General features: G+C 40.1%; 1 protein-coding gene across 1 annotated transcript; it reads left to right on the forward strand.

The window, feature by feature from the left end:
- Positions 1–440: 440 nt before the first annotated feature.
- Positions 441–11,862, forward strand: LOC129842376 (zinc finger protein 501-like). The gene is made up of 2 exons (XM_055910917.1): positions 441–1,120; positions 8,322–11,862. Exons 1-2 carry the CDS (start codon positions 682–684, stop codon positions 9,113–9,115), a joined length of 1,233 nt encoding a protein of 410 aa, XP_055766892.1. The 5' UTR covers positions 441–681; the 3' UTR covers positions 9,116–11,862.
- Positions 11,863–22,053: the final 10,191 nt, after the last annotated feature.

The following is a 22,053-nucleotide window of genomic DNA, read 5'->3' on the forward strand; positions in this document are numbered from 1 at the left end:
CTCTCTTCTATTATTTCTGTTCGCCATCTTTGATTCAGTTCAGTTCTGTGTAAGGGTTCCCCTCCTAGTATATCTTTGCTGAAGAAAGTCTAACAGTCACTAGTGCAGCAGCAGCCTCCCCCGGTCCTAGTGCCGGCCTGGAAAGAAGTTTAAGAGGCGATGGAACGGTTGACGAAAATAAGAGATCACAGAAAAAATATATTGACTGATACTGATTTATTTAGGGGGGGGGGGGTAATTAATATTTTAGGACTAGCTACGTCCCTGATTCCTACCTACTTTTTGTCAGAAAATAATTTAAATTACATTTTACTCAACTGCGTTACCCACTCCATTCAGCAAAGAGCGGTCTGGGGATTGGTGTGAGAATTCAAGGCAATGATGTTGGTGTGACGTATAAGACTTTTAGGTTATGCTGTTAGTGTGACGTATATTCTAGTGGACGGAACGCTTCTTTTCACAGCAGCAACAGTTCGTCAGCCACATCGGTAGCTTGCTAGACATAATAGACGAACCAATAAAGCTCTTTAGACGCTTTAGTGTATATTAACCACCGCATTTTAAACCCACTTCTGTCGTCTAGTTAGTTATCCGTTTTAATTTCATATTTACGGTATTGTTTTCATTAATCTATCGGGCTGGTTAAGTTAGCATTAGCCTAGCTAGCTAACATCTCCAACCATGAGGTCACTAAACTACTCTCTTGTTAATGAAGAGGAGGGCTGCTGGACGGAGAAAGAAGCTCTGGTGAAAGAGGAGGAGGAAGAGGAGGGTATCACAGTAAAACAAGAATTGGAGGGTGAGGCCGTTACTGTGAAACAAGAAGTAGAGGGTGAGGCTGTTACAGTGAAAAAAGAAGAGAAAGACGTTTCAGTGAAAGAAGAGGAAGACGCGTTCAGAGTTAAAGAGGAAGGGGATTTTACAGTAAAAGAAGAGGAGGAGGATGCAGCTTTTGGGGTGAAAGAGGAGGAGGGGGAGATGACTGTCACATCGAAAAAGGAGGAGGGGGAAACTGGATATCTGGGCCCGGTTTCCCAAACGCATCTTAAGGCATCCAATGGTTCTACGGATGAATTTAGCCATAAGATGGTTTTGAGAGACCGTTCCCTGATTAACACTAGTAAGTACTGTCTTAAATACAGAGACACAAACTCTGCAGTTGTTGAACGGATGTTTTTTTATTTAACCTTTATTTAACCAGGTGGCCATGATGTCATAATAATAGTTTAACCAGGTGGCCATGATGTCATAATGATAGTTTAACCAGGTGGCCATGATGTCATAATGATAGTTTAACCAGGTAGGCCAGTTGAGAACACGTTCTCATTTACAACTGCGACCTGGCCAAGATAAAGAAAAGCAGTGTGACACAGATAACAACACAGAGTTACACATGGAATAACATACAATAAACAAGCCAATAACACAATAAGCAAGTCAGTGACAGTATAAAAAAGAAAGTCTATATATAGTGTGTGCAAAAGGCATGAGGAGGTAGGCAATAAATAGGCCATAGTAGCGAAGAATTACAATTTAGCAGATTAACACTGGAGTGATAAATGAGCAGATGATGATGTGCAAGTAGAGATACTGGTGTGCAAAAGAGCAGAAAAGTAAATAAAAACAGTTTGGGGATGAGGTAGGTAGATTGGGCGGGCTATTTACAGATGGACTATGTACAGCTGCAGCGATCGGTTAGCTGCTCAGATAGCTGATGTTTAAAGTTGGTGAGGGAATGAGGTAGGTAGATTGGGCGGGCTATTTACAGATGACCTGCTGGAGGAAATGCACTTGAACTACGTATCATTTAGTGGCTCCTTATGTTAAGCTGGAAAACAGTTTTCATGGGCACAGAAATACTAAATCATTTCAGAGTTTGCTAAATCCAATGGTTTTTAACTGAGTGTCATTTTGCAGGGCTCTGGCAGTGCACCCCCTTGCACAAAGGCGGAGGTAGCGGTCCTGCTGCTGGGTTGTTGCCCTCCTACGGCCTCCTCCACGTCTCCTGATGTACTGGCCTGTCTCCTGGTAGCGCCTCCATGCTCTGGACACTACGCTGACAGACACAGCAAACCTTTTTGCCACAGCTCGCATTGATGTGCCATCCTGGATGAACTGCACTACCTGAGCCACTTGTGTGGGTTGTAGACTCCGTCTCATGCTACCACTAGAGTGAGAGCACCGCCAGCATTCAAAAGTGACCAAAACATCAGCCAGGAAGCATAGGAACTGAGAAGTGGTCTGTGGTCACCACCTGCAGAATCACTCCTTTTTTGGGGGTGTCTTGCTAATTGCCTATAATTTCCACCTTCTGTCTATTCCATTTGCACAACAGCATGTGAAATTTATTGTCAATCAGTGTTGCTTCTAAGTTAACAGTTTGACTTCACAGAAGTGTGATTGACTTGGAGTTACATTGTGTTGTTTAAGTGTTCCCTTTATTTTTTTGAGCAGTGTAGTATATTCCAGAATTCATCCATGATGTCATAATGATAGTTTAACCAGGTTTCTAGGCTATATAGTATATTCTAGAATTGACAGTGTAGATTTCCTGTGGTCAAATTGTTAGAGCTGTTAAGTCATTGTATAATATTCAGCATTTATTTTCATGCCATTACATCAATATCGCCCAACCAGAAGAGAAGAAACTCTTCCTGAGCCACCTCCTCTTGCTGTCCTTCATACATTCTGACGTTGCTGGTAATCGGCTACACAAGCAGTCGGCAACCTACTTTTGGAGTGCAAATGTATCTTACCATTTCTACCGATCTGGTGACAGTTATGATTTTCATATGTTCATTTTACTGGAACAGTTTCATTTAATTTATAATAGTATCTCAAAATCATTGTCTGTGATTAATCTACATTCTATCTAAATGAAAATTATACAAATCTAAAATTAACTTTTTTTGCCATTGCCAACTATGTAAAAAATAGCCTACATAAAGCCAACAAATTAAAACATTGCAAATAAATGTCCTATGAATCGCATGGCCTGTCTAAAACGAACTTGCAACATTGTATAAAATATTCTGGGCCCTCAGTTTCCCCTGCCAGTGAGTTCTCGACCGACACAGCTGTAGGCTATTTGTGAAAGGGATAAGAAGTAATCAGGTGTTTTGATATTTCCACTGGATCAGCACATTATGTTTTTCCCTTTCGTGCCGAGTGGTTATCGAAAGGGTGAGAGCTGGAAATATCTTTCAAATACATTGAGGAACTATTGTCATTCGCTATTGATTTTGATTAGACTTTGTTTACTTGCTGTTTGAGGTGAAAAACAATGTGCTTTGAGAAGCTCCACAACTTTTTAGTGGTGGTGCGTTAAGACAATCAGAAATACTATCAGACATCCCCAAATGGGCACATTTATAGGCCTACATTTGCGCTCAGGCCAGGAAGACTAGTCCTACTTCTATATGCGGAATTGGGTGTGTGTCCTTACTCAATATTGACAGGAGTGTTTCAAACAAAATACAATTAATAAATTGAAAACTCTTGCGAAGTAAGGTCTGGGTGGTCTGCCAGGGGCCGTTTCATTTAGTATCCGTTTGGGTCGGCATGGGGAATGATTGTATTTTCCCATAGTATGTTTTACCGAAGTTGACCGACTTAAAGGGAGTGTAACTTTATGACTGGATTCGGGCTAAACTTTGAACATTGAGATATTGAAGACATGATAGATCAGACGCAGAGTATATAAAGGAGTGAGATCTGTAGAAAGACAGAGTGGCTGTGGAATGTGCTGGGTGGACGGTAGGAGATCACAGGATTGCTATAGGGGAAGCGGATGGACATCTGTGGAGTAGGCGAAGGAAGGGTTGAGGTCAGGTCAGATCCCCTGAAGGGAGTAATAAGGGTTTAGTATCCTGTTACCCTCTTCCTGTCGACCCAGAAGATTTAAGGATTGGAGAGAAGGAGGAGTGTCCAAAGTGGGGTGTATATACTTGTGATGGTGAGAACATGTTTTTGTCTGAACTACAGCTGTAACGACCCTTTGGGAAGAATTCAACTGGGTTAAGCTTCTCTAGTGTCCGTGAGTTATTTACTCTGAAACATTAGAACCTAACACTAAAATTACTGTTCCCTGAAGGAGGGAAACGAGGTGCAACACCTGTTTGGCCCCACCCCTTCCTGGGTCGGTGAAGAGCGGTATTAAATTTAAGGAATAAACCCGAGCCTCACGCTCATCACCTGTGGACGGTGGTGCTTCCAGCGAGGCGTGAATTTAATAGTATGTTGTACCTTGTTTCCCTTCAGGGAACAGTAGTTATAGTCATAACGTTACGCTTGTCATATGATGAACTTCAACTTAAATACTGGATCTTGCTGTCGGACAGTTTTTTTGTATTCTGAAATGCACTTGAACTACGTATCATTTAGTGGCTCCTTATGTTAAGCTGGAAAACAGTTTTCATGGGCACAGAAATACTAAATCATTTCAGAGTTTGCTAAATCCAATGGTTTTTAACTGAGTGTCGTCTTGTAATCCATGATGGCGTAGCATTAACGTGTTTGTTGAATTTTTTTTTTGTTGTATATATTGAAATATTTTGCAATCTCTTCCATTTTTTTATTATATTTTTACATAGATATATTTACATTACATACATTTTGCAGGTTTTCCTACTTACAAAGCATGTAGAGGTCTGTAATTTTTATCGTATGTACACTTCAACTGTGAGAGACGGAATCTAAAACAAAATTCCAGAAAATCACATTGATTTTTAAGTAATTAATTTGCAGAAGCCACTCGGCTACACAGCTGATGCCTCCCAGACTCTTCATTTAGACGACTAGAAGCCACTACATCACTCGGCTACACAGCTGATGCCTCCCAAACTCTTCATTAAGACAACTAGAAGCCACTACATCACCGGATTCCTGCCGTAAGCTCTGGACCTTTGCACCGGATTGGCTATAGTGGCTGACGCCCTTGTTCCGAAGCTGGCACCAGTTAGCCTCGCGCCAGGGCTGGCTCCCAGCCAGTATAGTAACGACTAGCTAACGGCCTCCCTGGTTTATATATTTGCCTGCATCCGTTATGGGTCCGCGGACAAACGACCACCCCTCATCACTGTCAAACGCTCCCTAAAACACTTCTGCCAGCAGGCCTTTCTTATCAACCTGGCCCGGATATCCTAGAAGGATATTGACCTCATCCCGTCAGTAGGGGATGCCTGGTTGTTCTTTAATTGTAAAAAAATGTAGACCTAAGAACAGATATAGCCCTTGGTTCACTCCAGACCTGACTGCCCTCAACCAGCACAAAAACATCCTGTGGCATACTGCACTAACAGCTCCCCACCCCCCGCAGCTACTTCCTCAAGCCTCCCTAGATTCTCCTTCACCCAAATCCAGATAGCTGATGTTCTGAAAGAGTTGCAAAACCTGGACCTTTACAAATCAGGTGGGCTAGACAATCTGGACCCTCTCTTTCTAAAATTATCCGCCGCCATTGTGGCAACCCCTATTACTATTTTGTTCAACCTCTCTTTCGTATCGTCCAAGATTACTAAAGATTGGAACGCTTCCGCGGTCATCCCCCTCTTCAAAGGGGGCTGACTCTAGACCCAAACTGTTACAGACCTATATCCATCCTGCCCTGCCTTTCAAAAGTCTTCGAAAGTCAAGTTAACAAACAGATCACAGACCATTTTGAATCCCACCATACCTTCTCCGCTGTGCAATCCAGTTTCCGAGCTGGTCATGGGTGCACCACAGTCACGCTCAAGGTACTAAACGATATAACCGCTATTGATAAAAGACAGTACTGTGCAGCCGTTTTCATCAACCCGGCCAAGGCTTTCGACTCTGTCAATCACCGTATTCTTATCGGCAGACTCAACAGCCTTTGTTTCTCAAATGACTGACTCGCCTGGTTCACCAACTACTTCTCAGACAGAGTTCAGTGTGTCAAATCGGAGGGCCTGTTATTCGGACCTCTGGCAGTCTCTATGGAGGTACCACAGGGTTCAATTCTCGGACCGACTCTTTTCTCTGTATATACCAACAATGTTGCTCTTGCTGCGGGTGATTCCTTGATCCACCTCTACTCAGACGACACCATTCTGAATAAATCTGGCCCTTCTTTGGACATTGTGTTAACAAACCTCCAAACGAGCTTCAATGCCATACAACACTCCTTCCGTGACCTCCAACTGCTCTTAAACGCTAGTAAAACTAAATGTGTGCTCTTCAACCTATCGCTGCCCGCACCCGCCCATCCAGCATCACTACTCTGGATGGTTCTGACTTAGAGTATGTGGACAACTATAAATACCTAGGTGTCTGGCTAGACTGTAAACTCTCCTTCCAGACTCACATTAAGCATCTCCAATCCAAAATAAAATCTAGAATCGGCTTCCTATTTCGCAGAAAAGCCTCCTTCACTCATGCTGCCAAACATACCCTCGTAAAACTGACTATCCTACCGATCCTTGACTTCGGTGATGTCATTTTCAAAATAGCCTCCAACACTCTACTCAGCAAACTTGATGTAGTCTATCACAGTGCCATCCGTTTTGTCACCAAAGCCCCATATACCACCCACCACTAGGACCTGTATGCTCTTGTCGGCTGGCCCTCGCTACATATTCGTCGCCAAACCTACTGGCTCCAGGTCATCTATAAGTCTTTGCTAGGCCGCCTTCACTCAGCTTACTGGTCACCATAGCAACACCCACCCATAGCACGCGCTCCAGGAGGTATATCTCACAGTTCATCCCCAAAGCCAACACCTACTTTGGTCGCATTTCCTTCCAGTTCTCTGCTGCCAATGACTGGAACGAATTGCAAAAATCGCTGACGTTGGAGACATATATCTCCCTCACTAACTTTAAGCATCAGCTATCTGAGCAGCTTACCGATCGCTGCAGCTGTACACAGCCCATCTGTAAATAGCCCATCCAACTGCCTACCTCATCCCCATGTTTTTATTTACTTTTTTTTGCTCTTTTGCACACCAGTATTTCTACTTGCACATCATCATCTGCACATCTATCACTCCAGTGTTAATCTGTTAAATTGTAATTACTTCGCTACTATGGCCTATTTATTGCCTTACCTCCGTACTCCATTTGCACACACTGTATATAGATTTTTCTATTGTGTTATTGACTGTATGTTTGTTTATCCCACGTGTAACTCGGTGGTGTTGTTTTTGTCGCACTGCTTTGCTTTATCTTGGCCAGGTCGCAGTTGTAAATGAGAACTTGTTCTTAACTAGCCTACCTGGTTAAATAAAGGTGAAAAAAAATAAAAAATAATAATAAATATCGTAACTTTATTGACAACACCTAAATGGATACTGTCATTAACGCGGTTCTTCAATAATTACACATCATTCTTAATACTGTAGCCGTTTACTTACAGTCACATGTTAAACTATCATCAGCTGATCCAGGAAATCATTTTCTGAATGACAGTCACATGACAAACATCAGGACATGCAACATCAACCAAAGTGCTTCTTCGTTCATTACTCTGGTAAAGACAGTCATGCCGTGCTCCACTTTGGATCCAACATCCCTACTTTGGTCATAATGTGTAGATAACTGTTCCTTGATGGATAGGCTATTGTACAACACACAGAGCTATTTTCCTTTATTTGTTGTTAGGTGAAGTTATGGGCCAATTTGGCAAACCGTGTACAATCCCTCATTGTCAGGCTGATGGAAAAGCTAGCCAAAGAGTATTTTACTGGTTGAAGTGTTTTTTTAAAAGTACAAAGCGGTTGATTTGCGATGATGACACAAACATTATATTAAGCAGGACATTCAAACGAGCCTTACAATTATAATCCAAAGTAGTGTGAAATGCACTCATAAGCAACCTGGAAATGGAGGTTACTCCCCTGAGTTTCCCCCATTCACATTCAGAATACATTGTGAAAAACTAAAATCTTTGCTCACCATTTTTGCTCCTTGCAGATATAGTACATCCATAACTATCGGTTTCCTCATTAGCAGGGAGGAGTTTCTGCAGTCAAATTGTATGTGCTTTGTCCTCGTGCCGCAATTTTATTAAACACAGAAAGGGGCCTATATTGGAGACCAAAAGTCGTCTGGCACACTGCCTCGAGTTTCAACAACATGAATAACTTATTTCTAGTCAACAATCTTAGATGTTTCTACTAATGTGAAAACAAGACAAAATATGACTTCTTGCTCATTTTAAGACAATTGTCAAATAATTTTAACATTCATTACAGACGTCAATTGTTGTACAACATCATGGCTACGCTGTTGTCATCACCTTTTACAGTGGATTACCACTGTTGTGGGTTTTTAACCATCTTTCTGACTTTGTTGTTCACGCAGGAGAGATACAGGACTATCGTGGATCCTCTGGGGAGCCTCAACAACCTCATGATGCTGAAGAGGCAGAGAAGAGTCCCTCCAGATCAGAACACCTCAAGAAACGCCTGCAGAGACCCACAGGGAAGAGAACTCACCGCTGCTCTGACTGTGGGAAGAGATTCACCTCCTCAGCAGGCATTAAAATTCATCAGAGAACACACACAGGAGAGAAACCTTACAGCTGTGTTCAATGTGGGAAGAGTTTTGCTGCATCTAGCACTCTGACTCTACACCAGAGAACACACACAGGAGAGAAACCTTACAGCTGTGTTCAATGTGGGAAGAGTTTTGGTCAATCTGGCCATCTGACTCAACACAGGAGAATACACACAGGAGAGAAATATTATAGCTGTGATCAATGTGGGAAGAGTTTTGGTCAATTTGCAGAGCTGACAGTGCACCAGAGAACACACACAGGAGAGAAACCTTACAGCTGTGTTTTATGTGGGAAGAGTTTTGGTCGATCTTGCCATCTGACTCAACACAAGAGAATACACACAGGAGAGAAATCTTTTAGCTGTGATCAATGTGGGAAGCGTTTTGGTCACGCTGGAGAGCTGACAGTGCACCAGAGAACACACACAGGAGAGAAACCTTACAGCTGTGTTTTATGTGGGAAGAGTTTTGGTCGATCTTACCATCTGACTCAACACCAGAGAACACACACAGGAGAGAAATCTTATAGCTGTGATCAGTGTGACAAGAGATACTCTGATAAAAGATATCTGATCAAACATCAGAAAATACATACATGAAGGAGTTGAAATAATGTCACAATGTAGAATGTTTTAACAATGTAGAAGGAGTATTTTAATGATGTCACAATGTAGAATGTTGTGTGTGGTTTTTGAGTTGTTAATTTTAACAGGACATGCAACCTCATCTTCCTCCTCTCGCACAATTGATTTTGACATGATATCGATGAGATATGACATAAGTGTTGCGTTCCTTTGTTTAGCGACCCCTACATTTTAAATGCATCACTCCAAAATGTAGCTGACTGTCTTCTGCAGGTTGTCCTCTAACCAGTGAGCTTAAAGATATCTCCCATTTCCATGTGTTTTTTTAGTTGTTAGTTTCAACAGAAAGTACAACCTGATTTCCCCCCTAATCGATTTCAGTGATTTATTGCTACTTGTCAAAACAACAGCGTTTTTGGTGCTTTTGTCCATGGTGAGGACAACTTGGTTTCTGATTGTCTCAAGGTTGGGCAGTCAAAAAGATTTGTGTTTTGTGTTAAGCCAGTGCATTCCATGGATCACAAATAATGTTGACTTTCCGTATTAGAGATGAGTTTTGTTTGGGCTCTTGAGTTTTAGGTAGGGAAAAAATACACTTTTTTTTCTTGTTTTTAATTGTTGACATCCAGTAGACACCATGTTTATATTGTAGTTGATCATAATGTGAAATGGAAGTTGTTTTCTGTTGGTGGTGCGCATTCTCTTAAGGTGTTACAGTCTTTGGTTTTTCCATTTATGTTTTGAGGTTGGACTTTAGCACGTCTAGCTCGTTAGCACGTAGGGAGAACTGATTGGTGTCACCTCGTTAGTCAGTATGTGTTACACCTGTGCTGGCTTGTCCATGTCGTTATGGTTGAATATTGCATCCAAATACCACATGTTAGGTTTTCAATTGATCCCAAACTGTTTCTGCATATTGGTTATTGATTTGGACACGTTAAACTGTGTTTTGACATTGGGCTATCCCACCTAGCAAAATGTCATTGAAAAGACATTGAAAATATGACTATGCAACCAAATATTTCATATTTACATTTCATGTAACATTTAGTAGTGATAATTATTTATGCAACCAACTGACAGTTTTTTGGTACAATTATATTGACATTGTTGCCCTGCTTTTAGAATATCAGGGTTAATTCTCACATGTGCCAAACCAAATGTACTAGAGCATGACATTGGGGACTGGGCCCCAATCCAGCAACATGCCTATCTAGTGAACCCTGAAAAGAGAGAGAAGCTCCACAGTGAGGTGGAAAGTTACTATGAATATTGCAGGAGTTTCCTCTTGAAATCAGACACGTCCGTGGTAAGGACAACTTGGTGGTTGATTGTCTCAAGGGTGGGCAGTCAAAATGTTTTGCGTTTAGCCAGTGCGTTGCCATGGATCACAGTTTATTTTTACTGCACGTTTTTCCGTTTTGGAGATGAGTTTTGTTTGGGCTCGTTCCAAGGGGACCAGAGTTCTAGAAGCTAGTGAGTTTTAGGATTCTTTGTGGGAATCTTACAAATTAATCTTGTTTTTAATTGTTGTTAGACAGACACCATGTTTATATTGGTGAAGGTGAAGCATTGTAGTTGATTATAATGTGAAATGGAAGTTGTTTTCTGTTGGTGGTAAGCATTCTCTTAAGGTGTTAGTCTTTGATTTTTCCATTTATGTTTTGAGGTTGGACTTTAGCACGTATAGCTCGTTAGCACGTATAGCTCGTTAGCACGTATAGCTCGTTAGCACGTATAGCTCGTTAGCACGTATAGCTCGTTAGCACGTATAGCTCGTTAGCACGTATAGCTCGTTAGCACGTATAGCTCGTTAGCACGTATAGCTCGTTAGCACGTATAGCTCGTTAGCACGTATAGCTCGTTAGCACGTATAGCTCGTTAGCACGTATGTGGTGTCACCTCGTTAGTCAGTATGTGTTACACCTGTGCTGTCTTGTCCATCTCGTTAGTGGGAAGGTGTTTCACCTGAGCTGGTCCAGGTTCTATTTCAGAGTGTCTGGCCAAGTGCTCCAGTTATCTTGATAGATGTGGAGAGTGAACACCTTTAGTTGATCCACCTTTTTGGTTTGTTTCCTGTCTTTAAATTTGGTGTGGGTTTTTCTTTTGTTTGCCTCTTCTTGGGCAGATTTAGTGGGTCTCATGGTTGGTGTCTTTTAGGTCCCAGTTGTTGTTACTAGTCACCTTTCAGTCGACACCCCCATAGTGTCTGAGAACCCCTCCTAAAAAATAAGCTTATATTTTGGGTTGGATATTGCATCCAATCAATGGCATTTCCTTAGAATGCTCATTGGTCTTTCAGTTGTTAATCTTCTGTTTTTTTTATCCTGATATTTTTGTGCACTAAATATTTCTGTTTATTTAAATAGTTTTCTCCTGTGAAGTTCTTTTGTTTCCCTCCTGGGCAGATTTAGTGGGTCTCATGGTGGGTGTCTTTTAGGTCCCAGTTGTTGTTACTAGTCAATTTTCAGTGGACACTCCCATAGTGTCTTTCAGAGCCCCTCCTAAAACACCCCCATAATGTCTATCAGAACCACTCCTAAAAAACAGCTTATATTTTGGGTTGGATGTTGCATCCTATTAATATTTTAATCAATGGCATTTCCTTTCAATGCTCATTACTCTTTCAGTTGTTCTTCTTCAGTTTTTTATCCACTAATGTTGTGTACTAAATATTTATCTTAGTTTTTTCCTGTGATGATGTCATTGTGTTGCATCATGTCTGAAATGTGCTGTATAAATAAAGCTTGATTTGATTTGAACATATTGCAAAACAAATTAACCCAATGATTGACCAATCAACAGACTCTTGGTCCATCTTAGTATGAAAAACAGTATCAATCCCACTTCCAGCCTGCTGAAGGTGTGGTAAACACCACCCCAGGCTCTACCTGGGGCTTGAGGTGGTCTCCCACAGCTCTGCTTATGTCATGTTCTGTGACCTTGCCGTTCCGTTTCTTGACTGCTCCTGCAACACAGAAAGAAACACATTTAGTCATATTATATACAACACTCAGGGCCGGTTTCCCAGCAAATCTTAAGCTTACTCCCAGACTAAAATGCTTGTTTGAGCTTTCTTATCTCAAAGCGACTTGCACAGACTTCTCTTAAAATAGTGGCAGAGTTAGCCTGTTCTGGACTCAACAAAGTCGATTGCAAGATGGAGGATTAGAGCTACTGTAGGACTAAATTGAAGCTTAAATGAATCTTTCAAAGAGGTAGGTTTAACTTCTGCTTCATGCTGGTTGTGAGGGAGCCTGGACTATGTGGAATGTCTAAATGAAGACCAACATGCACTACAGAGGCCAGACCAGTACTAGTGGATAGGAGTCATCCATTACATTACTTTGAGACAGCTTTCGTATGTACAAAGAAAATGCATTGGAGATAATATCTCTGCTTGAGCCTCCACTTTCCTCTCTGTCTCAAAGAGGACGGCGTTCACCCAATTCTCTCCAACTTCTGATCACTTTGAGGTTTTTGGCATCTGGAATCTTTCATTGTGAAACTGGTGATTTGTGTGGTGCCAAAGAAGCAACTGTGTGTTTAATTGTTCACAAAGTCTGCAGGGCCATTTGTGAACTGAATCTTTACATCTAGTTTCCTGATGCTGCTGGTCAAGCCAACTATAAAGTTCTATTCTCTGAATATGGGCAGTTCCCAGGAGTGATTGGCTGGTTAGATGGATGTCATGTTCCCATCAAGTATCCATCAACTCCTGATGCTGAGGAGAACCGTAACCATAACAACTGGTTTACCATCAACTCCTGATGCTGAGGAGTACTGTAACCATAACAACTGGTTTACAATCAACTCCTAATGCTGAGGAGTACCGTAACCATAACAACTGGTTTACCATCAACTCCTGAGGCTGAGGAGTACCGTAACCATAACTGGTTTACCATCAACTCGTACCGTAACCATAACAACTGGCTTACATCAACTCCTGATGCTGAGGAGTACCGTAACCATAACAACTGGTTTTACATCAATGTTCAGGGAGGGTGCAATCCTCATTTAGAGTTGTCAAACATTGTTGCCCGTTGGAAAGGTGCAACTCAGGATTGAAGGATTTCCCTCAACTCTTCATTGGTCTCAGTTTCAGAGAGGACAACATAGTGGACAACTACTTGGTGACAGTGGATATTAGGGTGAGAAACATGGTCTACTTGTAGTTACTACATAGTAATATGGTCTACTCATAGTTACTACATAGTAATATGGTCTAATAGTTACTACATAGTAATATGGTCTACTAATAGTTACTACATAGTAACATGGTCTACTAATAGTTACTACATAGTAACATGGTCTACTAATAGTTACTACATAGTAACATGGTCTACTAATAGTTACTACATAGTAATATGGTCTTATAGTTACTACATGGTAATATGGTCTAATAGTTACTACATAGTAATATGGTCTTATAGTTACTACATGGTAATATGGTCTAATAGTTACTACATAGTAATATGGTCTACTAATAGTTACTACATAGTAATATGGTCTACTAATAGTTACTACATAGTAACATGGTCTACTAATAGTTACTACATAGTAACATGGTCTACTAATAGTTACTACATAGTAATATGGTCTTATAGTTACTACATGGTAATATGGTCTAATAGTTACTACATAGTAATATGGTCTTATAGTTACTACATGGTAATATGGTCTAATAGTTACTACATAGTAATATGGTCTACTAATAGTTACTACATAGTAATATGGTCTACTAATAGTTACTACATAGTAACATGGTCTACTAATAGTTACTACATAGTAACATGGTCTACTAATAGTTACTACATAGTAACATGGTCTACTAATAGTTACTACATAGTAATATGGTCTACTAATAGTTACTACATAGTAATATGGTCTACTAATAGTAACTACATAGTAATATGGTCTACTAATAGTTACTACATAGTAATATGGTCTACTAATAGTTACTACATAGTAATATGGTCTACTAATAGTTACTACATAGTAACATGGTCTACTCATAGTTATTACATAGTAATATGGTCTACTAATAGTTACTACATAGTAACATGGTCTACTAATAGTTACTACATAGTAATATGGTCTACTCAGTTATTACATAGTAACATTCCTTTCCTCTGGAATAAGAACACGGTTAGAAGCACAAATAAACTCATATGGTCCTTAGAATGTTGTTGTTTCTTCTTGTAATCCTGATAATAATGCAGATATCTCACCTCTAGTTGTCGTTTCTTCTTGTAATCCTGATAATAATGCAGATATCTCACCTCTAGTTGTTGTTTCTTCTTGTAATCCTGATAATAATGCAGATATCTCACCTCTAGTTGTTGTTTCTTCTTGTAATCCTGATAATAATGCAGATATCTCACCTCTAGTTGTTGTTTCTTCTTGTAATCCTGATAATAAATCAGATATCTCACCTGAAGTTGTTGTACTCTTCTTGTGGTAACATTTCCATTGAATTCACAGCAAATTGCAGCCCAACCCTCTTGACCTACTGCTCAGTAGCAGCAGTGTGGTTTTTACCTTCAATAACTGGATGGTTTGACAACATTTGTTTTGGAGCGTTTTTTCATTCACACTAAAGTTTTTTTTTAACAAATTATTTTTGCCTGCCATTGTTTTGTCTCAAGATTCACACCAGTATTGGTGTTTTCTATTCTGGGTTTTAATGAACACCATTAGACCAACAGCATGTGTTCATATTGAACCTAATCAGGATTAACCCAGGTGTTCATATTGAACCTAATCAGGATTAACCCAGGTGTTCATACTGAACCTAATCAGGATTAACCCAGGTGTTCATACTGAACCTAATCAGGATTAACCTAGGTGTACATACTGAACCTAATCAGGATTAACCCAGGTGTTCATACTTAACCTAATCAGGATTAACCTAGGTGTACATACTGAGCCTAATCAGGATTAACCCAGGTGTTCATACTTAACCTAGTCAGGATTAACCCAGGTGTTCATACTTAACCTAATCAGGATTAACCTAGGTGTACATACTGAGCCTAATCAGGATTAACCCATGTGTTCATACTGGACCTAGTCAGGATTAACCCAGGTGTTCATATTGAACCTAATCAGGATTAACCCATGTGTTCATACTGAACCTAGTCAGGATTAACCCAGGTGTTCATACTGAACCTATTCAGGATAAACCCATGTAATCATACTGAACCTAATCAGGATTAACCCATGTGTTCATACTGAACCTAGTCAGGATTAACCCAGGTGTTCATACTGAACCTAATCAGGATTAACCCAGGTGTTCATACTGAACCTAATCAGGATTAACCCAGGTGTTCTCATTTAGGCTTACTTAACTGACTCCAGGACTCCGACTAACTAAGCCTAATTTAAGCCACGTTCAGGAAAGCTATTTAAATGTCCTAGTTTAACTACTCCTGGCTTAATCTAAGCCCTGCAGGGTCTGAATGAAACCCAGTGTCCAGTGGGATTGATCTGTTTGATCCAATTGTTTGTTTCAGTGTCCAGTAGTTGAATCCTTTGACGTATTGTTGATTTCAAAACTTTTCAGTTTCAACAAATGCACTCTGTTAGTTGAAAAGTGAAACTGTTTTGACATAGTGAAAGATATACTGAATTTATACTGTTTTTCATACTAAGATGAACTAAAATATGTGCTCATTGGTTATGCAAGAGGGTGGCATATAGCCTCGTGGTTAGAGCTGACAAAGTAAAAATATGTTGTTCTGCCCCTGAACAAGGCATTTAACCCACTGTTCCCTGGTAGGCAATCATTGTGAATAAGAATTTGTTCTTAACTGACTTGCCTAGTTAAATCAAATAAAAAAATAATTAAGTGTGTTGATTGTCAGTCATGAGGTTCATTTGTTTTGCAATATGTTCAAATCAAGCTTTATTTATACAGCACATTTCAGACATGGATGCAACACAATGGCATCACAGGAAAAAATGAAAAACAATGAAAAACAAACAATAATATTTACTACACAACGAACATAAGATTAACAACTGAAAGACTAATGAGCATCCTAAGAAAAATCCATTGATTAAAATATTAACAATTGGATGAAATATTCAACCATAACGAGATGGACAAGCCAGCACAGGTGTAACACATACTGACTAACGAGGTGACACCAATCAGTTCTCCCTACATGCTAACGAGATGGACGTGCTGATAAAGTCCAACCTCAAAACATAAATGGAAAAACCAAAGCCTGTAACACCTTCCCCCTTAAGACAACAAATATATCCTATATTTTTGTTGGACAAGTTTGCGCACCACCAACAGAAAACAACTTCCATTTCACATTATAATCAACTACAATGCTTCACCTACAATATAAACATGGTGTCTACTGGCTGTCAACAATTAAAAACAAGAAAGACATTTTTTCCCCCCACTCTCTTCTTCCTAAAACTCACTAGCTTCTAGAACTCTCGTCTTCCTAAAACTCACTAGCTTCTAGAACTCCCATCTTCCTAAAACTCACTAGCTTCTAGAACTCCCATCTTCCTAAAACTCACTAGCTTCTAGAACTCCCATCTTCCTAAAACTCACAAGCTTCTAGAACTCTGGTCCCCTTGGAACGAGCCCAAACAAAACTCATCTCCAATACGGGAAAAACGTGCAGTCAAAATAAATTGTGATCCATGGCAACTCACTGGCTTAACGTAAAACACAAATATTTTTGAATGCCCACCCTTGAGACAATCAGCAACCAAGTCGTCCTTACCACAGACATGTCTGGTTTCAAGAGGAAACTCCTGCAATATCCATAGTAACTTTCCACCTCATCGCGGAGCTTCTCTCTCTTTTCAGGGTTCACTCGATAGGCATGTTGTTGGATTGGGGCCCAGTCCCCAATGTCATTCTCTAGTACATTTGGGTTGTAGACTCCATCTCATGCTACCACTAGAGTGAGAGCACCGCCAGCATTCAAAAGTGACCAAAACATCAGCCAGGAAGCATAACAACTGAGAAGTGGTCTGTGGCCACCACCTGCAGAATCACTCCTTTATTGGGGGTGTCTTGCTAATTGCCTATAATTTCCACCTTTTGTCTATTCCATTTGCACAACAGCATGTGAAATTTATTGTCAATCAGTGTTGCTTCCTAAGTGGACAGTTTGATTTAACAGAAGTGTGATTGACTTGGAGTTACATTGTGTTGTTTAAGTGTTCCCTTTAATTTATTGAGCAGTGTATATATATTCAATAAATATATAAAGATAAATGGCATCGACATACAATGTAATGTAAAATAGAAGAATATATTGGAGAAAGCACTAGCCAATACAGTACTGCCATACAGTAACAGTACTGCCATACAGGCCTAATATCACATTTCAAGATATCTTTATACACAAATTGTTCAATATTTTATCAGGCTGACTTGAAAGATTATACGCAACATTTTGCTGCATGGCAATACTGTGTTTGGATTCTGAAGTGCATTTATACCAAAGAGTTAGTCTAGACACTGTATTAATACCATTATGCATTTGAATCCAATCTACAGCTACCATCTAAGATATTAATTTCCCTCAACAAGGGGGCGTACATGTAACGTTTCCAAAATGGGATAGTATTATACATGTAACGTTTCCAAAATGGGATAGTATTGTACATGTAACGTTTCCAAAATGGGATAGTATTGTACATGTAACGTTTCCAAAATGGGATAGTATTGTACAGGTAACGTCTCCAAAATGGGATAGTATTGTCCATGTAACGTTTCCAAAATGGGATAGTATTGTACAGGTAAAGTCTCCAAAATGAGATAGTATTGTCCATGTAACGTTTCCAAAATGGGATAGTATTGTACATGTAACGTTTCCAAAATGGGATAGTATTGTACAGGTAACGTTTCCAAAATGGGACAGTATTGTCCATGTAACGTTAACTCAATGGGATAGTATTGTACAGGTAACGTCTCCAAAATGGGATAGTATTGTCCATGTAACGTTTCCAAAATGAGATAGTATTGCCCATGTAACATTAACTCAATGGGATAGTATTGTACATGTAACGTTATGCCCCCTTGTGAGTTAATAGTATTGCATGCTGTAGCAGGCTATATAAAGAGGAAGACCTCCATTGGCGAATCAGTTCGTTGTAACATCTCGTCTGGACAGGTCACCGCCGTTAGTTAGTTAGTTAGTTAGTTAGTTAGTTAGTTAGTTAGTTAGTTAGTTAACGTTAGCTAGTTCATTATCACAGAAGTGAGAACTACTCTAGATTGGACAATTACGTTAATGAGTGTAAAACCATGTTGGCTTTATGGAAACGATATACAATATATGGGAAAGAATATAGTTGAGGGAAATAATCCAAACCTAGTTGTGCCTAGTTAGGACATAACGTTATCTTGCTAGATAACGGTACTGTACTGTAGCTCATACAGCGCCGACGGTCAAACCCGGCTTTCTAATATTTACGGTAATTAGCTATAGTAACGTTACGAACAAGATATTCACAGAAAACCATGATTGTCTTCGTTATTCATTATTAGTATGTTATATTATTATATAAATTATTTCTAGACATATTCAGAACCAAACATCAACCCAACTTAACCTTTTTAACTGTTGTCGCATCCAAACTTGTCGCCATCGTTTTCAGTTGTAATTGCGAAGTTCCCGGAAGAAGTCCAGCAACAACGGAGGTTCCTCGATGAACCCACCTTCTAACAAGTTCTTTGAAGAACCTTTTGGGGCCGTTTTTCATTGACCAAGAACCCTACGGTTCTCAGGGGATCTGAGAACAACTCCAGTTGAACCCTTCATTTTTAGAGTGTAGTCTGCTCTATTTACTCTCAGATTCAAAACATGATGACTAGCATCAACGATCAAGTAAGCTGCTGCTGCTCCAATACAGTATGAGGTGAGACGGTGAACTGATGTTGAACTGGGCAGTCAGCTGCTGCTGCTCCAATACAGTATGAGGTGAGACGGTGAACTGATGTTGAACTGGGCAGTCAGCTGCTGCTGCTCCAATACAGTATGAGGTGAGACGGTGAACTGATGTTGAACCGGGCAGTCAGCTGCTACTGCTCCAATACAGTATGAGGTGAGACGGTGAACTGACGTTGAACCGTGCAGTCAGCTGCTCCAATACAGTATGAGGTGAGACGTGAACTGATGTTGAACTGGGCAGTCAGCTGCTGCTGCTCCAATACAGTATGAGGTGAGACGGTGAACTGACGTTGAACAGGGCAGTCAGCTGCTGCTGCTCCAATACAGTATGAGGTGAGATGGTGAACTGACGTTGAATCATAATGATTAAGTTAATAAAAATGAATTAGTGAAACTGTTAAAAAATAGTATATGGCAAATTAAATATATTACTCTATTGTTATCATATAGAAACACCATGGAATATTGTACATCATATTAAATATATTACTCTATTGTTATCATATAGAAACATCATGGAATATTGTACATCATATTAAATATATTACTCTATTGTTATCATATAGAAACATCATGGAATATTGTACATCATATTAGCATCAACATACATTATTGTTTCATTCAATTTCACATAATTAAGATTTTTAATATTTTAAAGTACAGAAGTCATAACCCATCACCTGCTATGTAAAAGAGACAGAAGAATGCACAATGGTCAATGCTATCTGGGATCCTTGGGACATCCCTACCCTAAACCCTACCTTAACCATTTAAATGTTAACTTCAACGGGCTAGGGACGTCCCAAGGTTGTATCTCTACCTGAAAATACATGATCTAACTGATTGATAGTTGGTATTCAGCAGTCATAAAGCCTTATTTACTTGAATGAATGATTAAAATAGTGATTTTGTCAGACAGCATAGACAGCAGCTCTACACTTTATTGACTGACTGATCCATTCATCCTTCCATCCCTCCTCAGCCTTCCTCTCCTCTGAAGACCCAGTGAGGGTGGAGCTCAGTCAGAGAGCTGTTGAGGGATTGGTTAGGAAGAACCCTTCTACAGCCAGAGAGGTGAGAGGTCACATATGGTTTAGATGGTAAATATTTATGTCCCCTTAGCAGTTCATCACATAAGCAAAAGGGAATATGTTCCATTATCTATGTTTATTTACATTAGTGCAAATTGTCCACTGGTATTGGTGTAATTTCTCACCCCTTTTGGCTGTATGAAACGCGAATTTCCCCTCAGGCACACACATTTGTTCTTTGTTATTACCCGGCCACTGACTGTTCAGCCCGCTATCATCCAGAAGGCAAGGTCAGTATAGGTGCATCAAAGCTGGGACCGAGAGACAGAAGCGGTTTTTCAATCTCAAGGCCACCAGACTGTTAAATAGCCATCACTAACACAGAGAGGCTGCTGCCTACATACATAGACTTTAAATCATTGGCCACTTTAAGGAATGGAATACTAGTCACTTTAATAATGTTCGCATATCTGGCATTACTCATCTCATATGTATATACTGTATTCTATCCTATTCTACTGTTTCTTAGTCTATGTATTACTCATCGCATATGTATATACTGTATTCTATCCTATTCTACTGTATCTTAGTCTATGTATTACTCATCTCATATGTATATACTGTATTCTAGTCTATGTATTACTAATCTCATATGTATATACTGCATTCTACCCTATACTATTGTATCAGCCTATGCCACTCTGATCGCTCGTCCATATATTTATATATTCTTATTCCATTACTTAGATTTGTGTGTATTAGGTATTTGTTGTGAAATTGTTAGATATTAGATATTACTGCCACAGCCCCTTTAATAATGGGAATTGATGGAAATTATGTAAAAATGTACCACTAGCCACTTTAAACAATGCCACTTAATATAATGTTTACATACCCTACATTACTCATCTCATATGTATATGTATATACTGTACTCTATCATCTACTACATCTTGCCATCTTTATGTAATACATGTATCACTAGCCACTTTAAACTATGCCACTTTATGTTTACATACCCTACAGTACTCATCTCATATGTATATACCGTACTCTATACCATCTACTGCATCTTGCCTATGCCGTTCTGTACCATCACTCATTCATATATCCCTATGTACATATTCTTTATCCCTTTACACTTGTGTGTATAAGGTAGTAGTTGTGGAATTGTTAGGTTAGATTACTTGTTGGTTATTACTGCATTGTCGGAACTAGAAGCACAAGCATTTCGCTACACTCACATTAACATCTGCTAACCATGTGTATGTGACAAATAACATTTGATTTGATTTGCACTGTTGGAGCTAGGAACACAAGCATTTCGCTACACCCGCAGTAACATCTGATTTATTATGAAGGTCACTTGTGTAAAATGTACTTTTCCCCACTCATCTTTTGACATTGCATATTCAGTGGCTTGGCTGGTTCCAGACTATGTCAAAGGCCCATCCGGGTAGATGTGAACCTAATGCAGCTTGGAGTGATCAGATGACAGAAGTCACATTCAGGTGCCAGGTGTAACTGAGGCCATAGATGCTCCATATCCATTACTTGGATCCATTACATAATATGACTAAATGTGTTTCTGTGTTACAGGGGCAGTCAAGAAATGGAACAGCAAGGCCACAGAACATGACATAAGCACAGCAGTGGGAGACCACCTCAAGCCCCTGGTAGAGCCGGGGGTGGTGTTTACCACTCCACCAGCAGAGCTGTGGGAGACCACCTCAAGCCCCTGGTAGAGTCGGGGGTGGTGTTTACCACTCCACCAGCAGAGCTGTGGGAGACCACCTCAAGCCCCTGGTATAGCCGGGGGTGGTGTTTACCACTCCACCAGCAGAGCTGTGGGAGACCACCTCAAGCCCCTGGTAGAGCCAGGGGTGGTGTTTACCACTCCACCACGCCTTCAGCAGGTTGGAAAAGTGGGATTGATACTGATTTTTATACTAACAAGAGTCTGTTGATTGGTCAGTCATTGGGTTCATTTTTT

Source organism: Salvelinus fontinalis, unplaced genomic scaffold (assembly GCF_029448725.1).
Source record: "Salvelinus fontinalis isolate EN_2023a unplaced genomic scaffold, ASM2944872v1 scaffold_0036, whole genome shotgun sequence".
Classification (NCBI taxonomy): Eukaryota; Metazoa; Chordata; class Actinopteri; order Salmoniformes; family Salmonidae; genus Salvelinus; species Salvelinus fontinalis.

Bases quoted from the DNA above. Each gene is read 5' to 3' on its own strand.
- LOC129842376 (XM_055910917.1), top strand. From the start codon at position 682: ATGAGGTCACTAAACTACTCTCTTGTTAATGAAGAGGAGGGCTGCTGG. The intron at 1,121-8,321 runs GTAAGTACTGTC...TTGTTCACGCAG, and splicing joins CCGTTCCCTGATTAACACTA to GAGAGATACAGGACTATCGT.